The following is a 14,228-nucleotide window of genomic DNA, read 5'->3' as shown; positions in this document are numbered from 1 at the left end:
AGCCATCGTTTCGCCTCTCTCCCGGTCCCATCTACACAGTCGTGACGTGTCGTAGCTGTGTTCCGTGTTCTACACGCTCGTTAGCCTCGGGAAGTGACGACCTCGGGAAACCACGACCTCGCTCTTCTCGAAGCTTGGGAGGCTTAGTGAGGATGGTCGTCTCAGTCCGGATAGTCTGGGGACTCACCCGCACTGAGACTACTGGAGCGCCACCTCTGCCCTCCATTTAGCGAGGTGGTCTTGACCCGTTTATCACCTCGGCAGATATCTTCAGAACATGAGCCGAGGTGATGACTAAGTGGCTTGACAACCGTGGAGAGATGATGTGACCTCTGACACCTGACACACCTTACGTCTGACGGACAGCTGCTCTGACACATGCCGCCTGAACCTGACAGATGTCCCGTCGCACCTTTTCATAGAGACCAGTCAAATCCACCAGATGCGCTGACCATCTCAAATCTTTAGGGACCTGTGCCAGCAATCCCTCATCCCGACCAATCCCCTATAAATACCCAACGTATCTACTAAGGAGGGGGATGACCAATTTCTGGTAAAGCCATACTGATTTTGTTTACTACTTTATTATTTCTCTAAGACCGAACTGACTTAAGTTTCGGAGTTATACCGGGGGATTCAGCCCCTCCTGTAACCTAAGCAGGTGACCTAGTCCTAGTGGTGTCCCCAAGATAGAACACTCCTTGATTTCAGAAGGTTCGCCCCAGCAGGACAGAAATCACCTCTTCACTAGCCATTGTTTGTTGACTACAAAGGGTTATGAGAACTTAAGATTGGTTCTATTCTATAATTCCTTTCTTGACGATGATTGTATGCAATGAGCCATATCCTTTTATAGCAGTTTCCTACCGGACCCAGTTTCTCACCAATTACATTTGTCGAGATAGATCCGCGGTCCGAGTTACACTCATAAAGGGTGTGCAGTAGTGCATCAATTTAGTTTAGAGCGGGGAATCACTCCTTCTAACTCCCCTGGACCCATGGCCCTCTTTTAGATAGGTTCGAGTAAAATTAATATAGTAGTTGCCGATTGACAAAAAAAAAAAAACAAAGGTTGGCGGTCCAAATGGGCTGAGCTTATGTGATTCTCTTGGAGTGGTCAACTTGAATTGCAACGAGTGGCTCTAATTGGGTCAAGCTGACGTCTAATGTGGGACATGAACCTTTCTCCCACCCTCTCACTAATTGCAATCGCTAACTGGACAAGGACCTGGAGACTCATAAGCAGGGTAATCTGAGCCAGATTCTTGAGCAGAGAAACGAAGGCATCATACCAATTGGACAAAGACTTTTAAGGCCTTTGGTGAGCATGGCTGAGGGAAGGACAAGGATATTAGCTGATGTTGAGGGAAAGGATATTGAGGTTTCGAATTTGAAACTTTCTACTTATAATTGAAAAAAAAAATTAGTTGATACAAACTTGCGATAATTAGTATATATGTCTGGCATGCCACCTCCTGTTGGCCACTAGATATGAAGCCGGTGGTTCTCTTGTTTGCAAGCAATGGTACCGTGATTTTTTTTTAATAATGTGAAGGTAGGTTTAGGCTCCTTATCCGTTTCTTTCCCCTCTTTTTCCCCCTCTCCAAATAACAACTTTTTGAAAAGGCCAGTAGTGTGGGTGTTCACACGAGTAAATTCCTTAAAATATTCTCAAAGGATGATAATTTTTCTAAATTTTTTTCTAAAAGGTGAAAAACACAATGGTTGAATGCAATATTTCTCAAAGGTTGTAAGCATAAATAGCATCCTTTAATTTGTCTGAGTTTTTTTTTCTAAAAATATACATTCACTGTTAATTTAAAATTTGTACTACATAAACTCGTTCCAAAAACCAGCACCATTAGTAAATTTCCTTGTGTCCGCACTCCATATTTGGCCTCGTGCATTCCAAGTATGTATCTCATTAATTGGAAGGACAAATACAACCCTTCTTTATCCATCTTCCTTCTCCTATGCAACCTTTCAATCCACAAAGAGATTCACTCACAAAACAACAAATTTCTTTGGGAAACACATGGAACTCAATAACATCACTTGCACCAAAATTACTCCAGAAAAAATAGCTAATCAAGTTTGCAATTAACATGTGGGGCTCGGATGGTGGGGGTTTTGGATCTGCCTAAACGTGAGTTTTGTTTGGAGAGTGGATGCTAAAGGCCTCTCGGGGAAAATCACTAAGGGCAATGTTGAAACAAAAATACCAAGAAAGTGGATTGGAGTGCCTAGCGTCAAAATTTGAGCGTCTAAAAATGTCTATAGCAGTACCTTACAACATTCTTCCAATGTGTACAACGATTCGAATGATATAGAGACAAAGGATAAGAGTGATTAAAAAAACAGTAAATGAATACGTTTTGATTTTTTTTTTGATAAAATATCGTAATTTCATTAAAATCTGCACTAATAGTAAAAATTACATCATCAAACATACACAGATATCAAAGCACAAATATGAAGAAAAGATACTCCAAATCTGAAGAACAATAAAAAAAATACATTATAAATCTTCAAATTTAAAAAATGAGATAAAATAATTTTAGTTCCACGGACATCTGTGCATACTTCCAATCTCAAGATATGCTGATTAATTACTTCAAATCCAAATATTATAGTGACATCTACCAAATAGATCCAAAAATTCCAAATCTGATAATTAAAATTTGAAAAAATTTAGATCTCATAAAAGAAAAATGAAAAAAATTATCAAAAACTATATCTTATTTCAAAATACATCTTATATTTTATTTCACAGTGAAAAGTTCAAAAACAATGATTACTAAATTTATTACTAGTGTTTTGTATATATCAAAATAAATTATCCCTATAAAACTAAACATGATTGTGGCCACCCATGGGGCACTACAGGGAGTAGCGGGTAGGCCTGTCAATCGGGCTTAATGAGCCGGGCTTTCATAAGCTCGAGTTCAGTTCATTTAATTTGTAATATTTTCGAGTTTCGGACTATGAGTTTCGGGTTAATAAATGTGAAACTAATACTCAACTCACATAATATTCGGGTTTTGAGTCTTGTTTGAGTTTAGTCCAAATTCACTTATTACTCCTTAATTTTCTTAATATAATTACTATAACTATTAAGTTGTAAAACTAATTTAACATTTACAAGATTACAATATTAAAACTAAACATGAATAACTAATAGTTCTTAAAAAGTATATAAACCAAAAAATTTTCAGCAATATTTATATTTAATTTATTCAAAATACATAAAAAAATAGTAATAAAACATACGGTCATACGGTAATACATCTTTAAAAGTTGAAACTTTTTTATAGTCTTGTGATTTGAATCCAAACATGCTTGATGATTTGTGTTTCTAGACCAAAAAGAAATCAACTAATCTTATGCCAACATAAAAATTTATTCAACTAATAAGAAAAATTAGAGATTCAATTATGCATTACTAATATTGGCTTTCAAGAAAACTCATAGAAGAGTTTTCAGATGTATTTTTGTGTTTTGTAATTTTTATATATTTAGTATTTAGTAATACTATATTTGGATATATAATTATATATAATATCAAAATAAAAATATTATATATATAGGTAATTAAAGGGCCGGACCTATATCGGATTTGAAACTAATAATGCCCAAACTCGGCTTATATTTAATTTGGACTTAATTTTTAGGTTCAACCTCGGAATGGCTCACTAAAAGGTCGAACTCATTAGACTTTTTATTGGGTCAAACGAACCGAGCTCGGACTGACCCAATCCCATTGACAGTCCTAACAGCGGAGCAGGGTGGGAGTGGGATTGTGAGGGCTGAGGTGGGGACTGGGGACTAGAGGGCGCTTTTGGAAGCTGGGGCGGACTGCCGCGGACGAGGAAGGGCTCTTCAGCCCGATCCGTCCTGTTGCCGTTTCTATAGAGAAAGGTCAGCAAAAGTAAGGAAAATTGGAAAGTGCCCGTCTCATGGGATTTTGATCAAAGCTGTTACATTGATTGATCTTGTATAGATGGCATAAATAGTATTGTGTATAGCTTTTATATTTTTATTAGGGAATTTTTTTTGTTCTCTCACCAAGGTGTACGAATTTCTTGAAGATCTTTTTTTCTTTTTAAATTTCTTGAAATCAATAAAGTAGTTATATTTACAACTTACATTAAAAAGAAAACAAAATGCATCTTTAAACTTCCAATATTTTGTTTAGAACTACAACATAAATGGCTTAGCCTATGGACTGATCATGGTTTAGATATTTCTCCAAAAGCTACTCGAATCACCTATTTCTGTGGATTCAGTGGGAAAAATTAGTCATGGAAGATAAAAGCGGTCAATCTCATTAAATCGTTTCATTGCTTTAAATTTCTTAGATATCGAAATAGACATTTTATGCGTGTTTAAATCTCAAAAAAGTAAAACCAAAGAAGAAGGGAAAGGAGAAAGGGATAGAACAAGAAGACCTCTGAAATTTTTCATGTTTTGTTGGGATAATTAAATACTAGCATCATTTGTTATACAAAGTAACAAGCCAACTTGAGTCGAACTTGAAAGCCTATTTGAATCTCACTTCAAATATTACCTATTAGGTTCCATTCCTCATGCGATCGGAAATTTAATCTCACTTCAGTTTCTTATCTTGTCTCAAAATTATCATATTTGTTCAATCCCTAAGTTGCTAGGCAATTTTAACCAATTTGATGCATTTATATCTCTTTGACAACAACACTTTGGTTCAATTCCAAAGAATTTGGGTGATCTAAAATTCCTTTTAGATATGGAATTAGGTAAGAACCAACTTAATATGGTTCCAATCCTATTGTAATTGATAACTCGAGTAACTTAGAAAAACAGAGTATCTCCTAAAAAAGCCATATTCTGGTACCATCCCACAACAGCTTGGAAACCTAAAATAGTTGGTAGTCTTGGAATTGGATTAAAATCAATTATCCAGTCTATTGCCAGAACTACTTTGTCAAAATGGCACACTCCAAAACATTTCTGTGTAGGTCCAATACCTAGAAGCTTGAGAAACTGCTCAAGCTCATGCTCAACACTCATTTTTGGTCTATTAGTACCTTGAAAGAGGAAGCTTGTCCAAAATTTTGAGCGTCAAAGAAGAAGCCAAAGAACAAGACCGGCAGAAGAAGTTGAAAACCATCCAAGGCATCGTTCATGCTCTATTTTACATGCATCATGATTGTTCACCAGTAATTGTACGTCGGGACATATCAAGCAATTGTACGTCGGGCAGTGGCGGAGCCAGAAAAAAATCTTAGTGGGGGCAAAAATAACACTAAAATTTTTTATCTACTCTTTTTTTAATTTTTTGAGCAAAAAATAAATAAATTCACTAACAAGTGCAAATGATATGTATATTCCATGAAAAACATAAAAAGACAAACTCAAAATATTAATATAATAAGAATTTTATTTCAAAAAAAACTAAACTATTTATAAGATACTAATCCAATTAAAATCAATATATAAGATACTAATCCAATTAAAATATTAAATGTACAATAAAATCTAATAATCTATCCAAGAACTATTTTACAAGTTAAAGTTATTTATTAAATCATTAATCACAACATATCATTACTATATCAAATCACAACTTATTTATTCATCACTATATCAAATCATTAATCACAATATATGAACCTAATCAAGTTAATTAGACAAAAGGATCCATACAAGAATAATTTAAAAGTTAAAATATATGTCAATGGCCTTCTATTCATCATTACATTAACTCCAAATAAGAAACTAATCAAGGAAAACAAAAAATAAATTATAAATCTATAAAATCACCATTTCACAAGTTAAAATATTTATCAAATATCAAATAACCCATTTATTAGTTATTACATTAACTAATCAATTTTCAAATTTCTCTAAAACAGTAATAATCTCATGCTCTAGAAATATATTTGCAAACAAATTTAAAATAATAATAATAATAAGTAATTGTTTAGAATCTGATTTTGATGGTCTCCCAAAATTGGTGAAAAGAGTTGCAAATCAGTGGCGGACCAGGTCCCTTTACTTCCTTTGTGCGCCGTATCATGTTATTTAATTGGAAAGAAGTCAGCTTCAAGGACTGTTTTCTTGCGGTTGAACTGAAGAAAGCAGGTCCTGGTTTTCAAAAAGCCTACTCCTTTAATAGTTTAATGGAACATTGCTTGAAGAAGTCAACAACACCATTTTCATGACAGGAAAACTAGGATTGGACTATTTGATGGGAGAGACCATTTTCAGTGGGGACAACCAAAAGCCAGAAGAGGAAAGGAAAATTGGGGAATGGGGACAAAGGAAGTAAACGATTAATGATGATTGGATGAAGTAATAAAAAGAAAGAGTAGTTAGTTGGGTGTGGAAGAAGAGGAATCGTGGGTTGTGAAGTGAAATGGGGGACCACAGGAGTAAAGGGAACTTGGGGAGTGGGGACTAAAAGTAATGATTGATATAATTGATATTTGGTCCTTAGAGGAGGAAAGTGAATGATATAAATTTTGTGACTCATTCTTTCATATTTTTTTAAAAAAAAATTCTGGGGGCACCATTAAAATTATGTCAAAATTATAGGAGTATTATAGGAATTTAAGGGGGGCAGTGGGGGCCCGTGCCCCCCCCCCTTAAATCCGCCTTTGACGTCGGGTCACGTTTAAGATTTTGGCACTCCTTAGTTTTAGTCTTTGATCTTCTATCATTATCCCCTTAAAGACTTTTCCTCCAACTAATGTCTTTTTAGCGTCCACTAATTGATTACTACTTTTTAAAGAATTGAAAAGTCTAAGTAAACTCCTCGATTAGATGATATATGTATCAGTGCTCTTAAATAAAAAAAGACTTTTTTATTGTATCCCAAAAGACTTTCTTTAGTCAAGATGATAAATATATTCGAGCTCTTAAATAAAATCTTTTCGTTAACAACTGCTTTCAAAATGTAGTAATTAATTAGTAGAGAATTACTTGGAGGAAAAGACTTGGACAGCCAACCTCATGTTGACTGAAAAGTCTTTTGGACCTTTGCCATTAAGGCCCAACATTAAATATGTTTAAAATCAACCATGCCCATGGGACTTTTACTAACAACTGCCCACCACTAAATTTGTTTGAAAACATCAGCTGTTTCCATCCAAAAATTTGTTTGATATGTTGGACCTTCGCACACAAGGACCCAATTTTATAATAGCATGAAGCCGAGCGCTATTGGATTGATCTTGACCGTTGGCCAGACCTTTACGAACAAGGGCCCAACATCAAATTTGTTTGAAAATATAAATTGACCATTAAAGTCTATTAGGCCTTTGACAGTAAACGTTAGCATCAAATTAAATTTGTAGAAAAACAGGACTACCATCTTCTAAAAAGTCATATTTAATCATATTTATTAAACTTTGGATGGTTCACTGCTTCAACCAATGGCCCAATAAAAGAATATTTATAAATACTTGGTAATATATAAAATTTATAAATAAAGTTTATTTAAAATATCTTAAAACATTTGTTTCCTTGTATATAAGAAAAAAATTATTTTAAATACAAAAGACAATTAATTATTATGAAAAATTACATTTAAATATTAATTGAACTTACAAGTAGTCTAAGATATCATGATGAAGAATAAAAATTTGACATCCTACTATATAGGCATCTAGAATGAATGTGGAAAGATCTTTTACTATGTTTTTATGAGGAATGGGTTTCAGGAAAAAGTTTGAATGAGTATTCTAAGGGCAAAAAAGAACTTAGTGTCTACTAATTGATTATTATTTTTTGAAAGATTTCTAAGTTTAAGTAAACTTGTCCATTAAAATGTCAAGTTGATATATATCAGTTCTCTAAAATGAAAAAGATTTTTTTACTCTATTCCAAAAGACTTTTTTAGTCAAGATGATACATCAACGCTCTCAAAAATAAAACTCATTTCATCAACCTCAACAACTGCTTTCAAAAAGTAGTAATCAATTATTGGAATTACTTCAAGGAAAAGACTCGGTAGCCATCATTGCTCTTAAACGAATTCTTTTTGTGAACAATAGCTTCCAAAATGTAGTAGTCCAATTAGTGGAATTTAAAAAATTTGGAATGAGTATCCTAGAGATAAAGGGTTTTCTTGCTTAAATGAGCCATATTAAACACTAAAATGAAGTGGACAAATTGGAAATGCATTTCCTATTCAAGCCATTCAATAGGGAGAACTAGTCATAGAAGACAAAAAATGGTCAATTTCATTGAACATTTCAATATTGCATTAAATTTCTTGGCCCATTGGAATAGACATCTTATATGTTTAACTCTCAAAAAATAAAAATGAAGAAGAAAGGGAAGGAGAGAGGGACCAAAGCAGAATACTTCCGAAGTCTTCCCCGTATTGTAAAGTTGGGATAAGTACTAGTTTCGTTTGTGGTACAAAGTAACGATCTTTGGCAACTCGAGTTGAACTTAAGTGTAATGGTGGGTTCTTTCCAAATAATTTCCATATTCAATTTCGTCCTACTTTTTCCATCATTCTGGAAGACTTATAAAAGCTATTACCATTTGATTAAAGTCATGATCCTGAATCAACCACAACGTATTGATGGGAGTTCAGGAAGGGGAAAGGAGAGAAGAAGGGGAAGTGTTGGGCAAAACTTAGATATCTACAAGACTAGGGAGGCCAAGTTTAATTTACACATTTGCAGCCCTTTAACTAACAGGAAAAGAGAAGGGTATATTAACCTGAAGCAGAAAATACTGGAATTCAAACGGACAGAAATAGAAGTTTAGATTCCGATATCAATTAAATTCTGTTTTGAGCCAGTACTACGGCCAACTAATTCTGCCCATAGAATTGGTAGAAAATTACTCCTTTGGATTTCTACTTTCCTTCTTTAACATATTGAGTTCATCCGACTGTGTTTTAAATGTACAAAATTTTTGGGAGTAAATTTTTTTTTTTTTGGCTGATGTAAGGCTGCAAACAAGTTGATTCGAGTCAAGTTTTGATTTAATTGAATTGAGTTTGGACTCAATTTTACCAAATTCGAACTTGACAAACTCTCAATATAAAGTTCGAATTTGAGCTCGACCTCAAATTAGGCCGAGTCGAGCTCGAGGTCGAGCTGACGACAGTAAAAAGTAAGGATGATTTCCAGGCTTATGTCAAAGCTGACCATCTTTTTCAGTTTTTTTTCCTTTTTTTGTGGTTATCAAATACTTATCAACAAATGAGACAAAATATTAGTCTTATCATGGAATGACTTGCTATTGAACAGACTCGATCTTCGAAAATTCAATAATTCAAATTGTACTATATTACTCGATCTTTGAAAATTCAATAATTCAAATTGTACTGCATTATCTCAATGATGTGACACGATTTGGATCATTAAGCCTTTAAAAATCACATATACCCAAATTTTGTCCTTATGAAATTGGGAATTGCCTTCTTTCCGTTCCAATTTCATCGGATGTCCCATCCCCGAAGGGACCGCCTTCTTCTCGTCGGACACGGCACGGTTCTGCGCAAATGGAGATCAACTTTGACACGAAAAACAAACAAATAAATAACAAGACCCATCATGTTTTTTCTTTTGTACTTAAAAAAACATGTAACGCGTCAGTTTGGGTTATAGATTTTTAAGTTCTTCCGTCTTCCACATACCCATGTTTTGACTTTATGCTTATTTCGTGGGTTTAATTTGTAATTGCTCAAGGTATTCCTAACCCATGAATTCCATCTTTAATTTTGACTTGTCTTTTTAGAAGGAGGAATATCCAAATGAAAGAAAGCCCAGTCACATGCAAAACCCGGGTGTATGTGATGCACGACTTCTTTCTTTCTTCGTCATCCTTACTTGTAATTGCTTGAAACAAAACTGGTGTCTTTCATTGTATGTGTTCCCAAATTTTGTGTTTGAGTTTTCATCTGCTTAAGGTCTCTTGAACATTCTTGAACTTTTTGGTCTAAAACAAAAAAAAAAAAAACCTTTTGAAGTCAATATAATTAGTACCAAACTATAATTAGTTCTGGCCAAATTTATCTCATTTCGTGTCAACTTGTGTCTATGCCGTTAGCTAACAGGAGATCATAAGTAAAGTGCGAATGCAAAAAATACTCGAAATCAAACATAACAAACTTTGAAGTTTTGATATCAATGCCCACTAAATTCTATTTGGGCAAGGACAAATGTACTATGACCAATTAAATCTGCCAATGAAAATTTGGAAAAAAAAAATTCATCTTTGGCAATTTCTCACTTCTATTTCTTGAAATCTACAACCAAATCATTAGGCGTAAGTTGATCCAGATCTATACCATAAAGAGCTTAGCCTGTAAGTTGATCGTCATTTTTACGAATCTGGCACACCGAGTCACCTTCTTCTGCAGATTTAGTAGGAAAGTCATCCTTATATTTTCTAAATCAGTGACAGAATATCAAAATGTTCAATCTCATCAAGACATTTCATTGCATTAAATTTCTTGGGCCTTCGAATCAGACATCTTAATTGTTTCAATCTCCAAAAGAAAGAAAACAAAAATGGAAAATTAGGAAGAAAAGGACAGAACAAGAAGACCTCGGAAGTCTTCCTTGTACAGCTGGGAAGACAGGATAAATACTGGCTTCATTTGCGGTACACATATCAACCTGCGCAAACTTGAGTTGAACTCGAAAGTAGTCATGGGTTCTTTTGAATTAATCTCTATATTCATTGTGGTCCTACTTTTCCCATCATCTCATCCCAAAGCCAAAGGTGTCGCTTCAGATTCTGCTAGTGAGGCGGCTGGTCTTTTGAAATGGAAAGGCAGCTTTCAAAACAAGAACAATAGCTTGCTAGCCTCGTGGAGCGTCCAATCCATCAGCGGCAAGAATTCTTCCAACCTTCCATGCACTTGGGCTGGCATTTCATGCATTAATGGAAGTGTCAGCAAGTTGAATCTGTCAGAGTACAGCATAAAAGGTAGCCTTTATGACTTCCCATTTTCAACCCTCCCAAATCTGGAATATCTTGATCTTAGCCTGAATCAGATCTTTGGCAGCATACCTCGTGAAATAGGTAACTTGTCCAAGCTCATTTATCTTGATTTCTCAGTTAATGATTTGTCACATGAAATCCCACCTGAAATTGGCAACTTGAGAAACTTGACTCATTTAGCTCTAGGAAGAAATCAACTTTCAGGTACAATTCCTGACGGAATTGGAACTCTGCATAATCTGATTGAACTTTATCTGAACAACAACACTTTGATAGGTCCAATTCCATCCACTTTTGGCAACCTCACCAAGCTAGTGAAGTTATATCTTTTCCAAAATCACCTATATGGTCCCATTCCCAAGGCGATGGGATATTTGATCTCACTCCAGTTTCTTATGTTGTATCGAAATAATCTTACTGGTGCAATCCCAAAGTCACTGGGTAATTTGACCAATTTAACACATCTGTATCTCTATGAGAATCAACTCTCAAGTCCAATTCCAAAAGATTTGGGTGGCCTCAAATTCCTTACCGAAATGGAAATAGGTGGGAACCAACTTAATGGTTCTATTCCTGTTTCAATTGGTAATTTGAGTAACTTAAACAAACTGTATCTCCAAGCGAACCAATTTTCTGGTACCATACCAGAAGAGCTTGGAAACCTGAAAAAGTTGGTAGTTTTGGAAATGGATCAAAATCAATTATCTGGTCCATTGCCAGATCTACTATGTCAAAATGGAACCCTCCAAAACATTACTGTATCTGAGAACATGCTTACAGGTCCAATCCCTAGAAGCTTGAAAAATTGCTCAAGCTTAATTAGGGCCCGCTTCAATGGGAACCATTTCCATGGAAACTTGTCAGAAATGTTTGGCATCTATCCATTCCTGGACTTCATAGATCTCAGCAACAACGCATTCTACGGGGAACTCTCTGGCAACTGGGGAAAATGCAAAATCTTGACGACCCTGATGGTTGCAAAGAACAACATCACAGGTGGTATACCTCCAGAAATTGGAACTTTAACTCAATTACAAGCACTTGATCTTTCTTCAAATTATTTATCTGGGGAGATACCAAGAGGAGTTGGGAAGTTGGCGTCTATGCTTAATCTATATTTGCATGACAACCAACTCACTGGCAGTATACCTCAGGAGTTGGGAATGCTAACAAAACTTCTTTATCTAGACCTGTCCACAAACTCCTTGAATGGATCTATTCCAGAACATTTGGGAGATTTCAGGTACTTGTTTCACATGAACTTGAGCAACAACATTTTCACCCAAAAGATTCCATTCCAAATTGGGAAGTTGACCCAACTTTCTGAACTGGATTTGAGTCGAAATTTCTTCACAGGAGAGATACCATCTGAGTTCCAAAGCTTGCAAAATCTGGGAACATTGGATCTCTCACACAATAACCTCTCTGGTGTAATCCCAAAGGCTTTAGTAAAATTGCCTGGTTTATTGCACATTAATATTTCATTCAATAATTTAGAGGGTCCAATTCCGAGTGGTAGAGCCTTTATGAATTTAACCATAGAGGAAGTACAGGGAAATAAAGGTCTATGCGGCAATATTACAGGGTTACCAGCTTGTGGAAGTTCCCCGTTGATTAAAAAGCATGTCAAGGATAAGCAGAAGAAACTTCTTGTCACAATTTTATGTCCTCTTCTGGGATCATTCCTACTTCTTTGTGCATTCTATGGTGGTCTCAGATTGCATGATCAATGGAGAAAAAGTTCAGGAACAGAAGATATGGATATGAAGAAGGGCAATATTTTTTCTGTATGTTCTTATGACGGGAAAGCATTATATAAAGAAATAGTAATGGCTACAGAAGAGTTCAATGACATATTTTGCATTGGGAAAGGGGGTTATGGAAGTGTTTATAGAGCAGAGCTTCCATCAGGCGATGTGATAGCCGTAAAGAAGCTTCACCATGTGCCTGTGATGGCGATGCATAGAAGTTTCTTGAATGAGATAAAGGCCTTGACAGAAATCAAGCATCGAAACATTGTGAAACTCTTTGGCTTCTGCTCAAATTCTCGGCACTCATTTTTGGTTTATGAGTACCTTGAAAGAGGAAGCTTGGCAAAAATTTTGAGCATGGAAGAAGAAGCTATGGAGTTAGACTGGCAGAAGAGGTTGAAAATCATCAAAGGCATCGCTCATGCTTTATCCTACATGCATCATGATTGTTCACCAGCAATTGTACATCGAGACTTATCAAGCAACAACATTTTGCTTGATCCAGAATATGAGGCTCACATTTCTGATTTCGGCACTTCTAAGTTTCTGAAAGAAGACTCGTCCAATTGGAGTTCTCTTGTAGGAACATATGGATATGTTGCACCAGGTAATAAATGTTTCTTTCTTGCATCAATTTTTTTAGCTATTAAATTCAGGTATGATCACATGTTGTCACAACATGATTTTCCATTTGTACCTTGCAGAATTTGCCTACACAATGAAAGTAACTGAAAAGTGTGATGTTTATAGCTTTGGGGTCCTGACAATGGAAGTAATCAAAGGAAAGCATCCTGGTGACTTGATTGCTTATCTAATGTCTTCAAAGCCTGAAAACATAGAACTGAAAGACTTGCTCGACCAAAGACTTCTGTACCCCAGTCAAGAAATTGAAAGGAGTCTGAAATCTGTTCTCAAACTAGTAAGAGCTTGTCTACATGTTGATCCTCAATTTAGGCCAACAATGCTCTTTATTACCAGGTTGTTATCAACTGGTGCATCATATGAGTAAGATCTTTGTGAGTAAACGTGGCCATATGAATCTTTTTTTTTTCATTTTTCCTTTTCTGTTAAATTAATAGATGCAGCAGATATGTAGAATCTGAGTGATGTTGCATTATTCTTGCCTCCTGTTAAATGCACACTGCAGTGCCTCCTTTTCCTACAGGATAGTACTATCAGGCATCAGCAGAAGATAATACGATGAATATGGCAGCTTAGTTAGAGGATCAAGTTTCTGCGTAAACCAAGTTGTCGTGGCAGCTTCAAAAAGGAGGAAAAAATAAAAAGGTTGTTGTGGCAGCTGTGTAGTGGAAAGTGAGCTGCTGAGTATGTATTGTGTGAGAAAATAAACCATCATAGCCAATAGACTTTCAGGAGTTTTGTTAGGGGAAAATTGATGCCAAATATGGTATAGTGATCAGATCTAGTGAGTGGTTGCTAGTAATGCCACTAGTGAGTGGTTGTCTAGAGTGAAGAGGTGTCTTTTCCTCCTCTGGCTCTGGTACGGCTTTGATGATATTTGTTTCG

The 14,228-nt window shown here is 35.6% G+C and overlaps 1 protein-coding gene across 2 annotated transcripts; it reads left to right on the top strand.

The window, feature by feature from the left end:
• Positions 1 to 10,706: 10,706 nt before the first annotated feature.
• Positions 10,707 to 14,228, top strand: LOC113765597 (MDIS1-interacting receptor like kinase 2-like). Of its 2 annotated transcripts, XM_027309827.1 has the most exons (3): positions 10,707 to 13,308; positions 13,406 to 13,717; positions 13,849 to 14,228. In XM_027309827.1, the coding sequence occupies exons 1-2, from the start codon at positions 11,316 to 11,318 to the stop codon at positions 13,708 to 13,710; spliced, it is 2,298 nt and encodes a 765-aa protein (XP_027165628.1). In that variant the 5' UTR covers positions 10,707 to 11,315; the 3' UTR covers positions 13,711 to 13,717; positions 13,849 to 14,228. The 2 variants fall into 2 exon arrangements, with proteins under 2 accessions (XP_027165628.1, XP_027165627.1); XM_027309826.1 differs by having other exon boundaries at positions 13,406 to 14,228.

The sequence above is a fragment of the Coffea eugenioides genome, chromosome 3 (genome assembly GCF_003713205.1).
Source record: "Coffea eugenioides isolate CCC68of chromosome 3, Ceug_1.0, whole genome shotgun sequence".
Lineage (NCBI taxonomy): Eukaryota > Viridiplantae > Streptophyta > Magnoliopsida > Gentianales > Rubiaceae > Coffea > Coffea eugenioides.
Note: the sequence above shows the minus strand (reverse complement) of the source record. Positions and strands in the feature narration are given on the sequence as shown.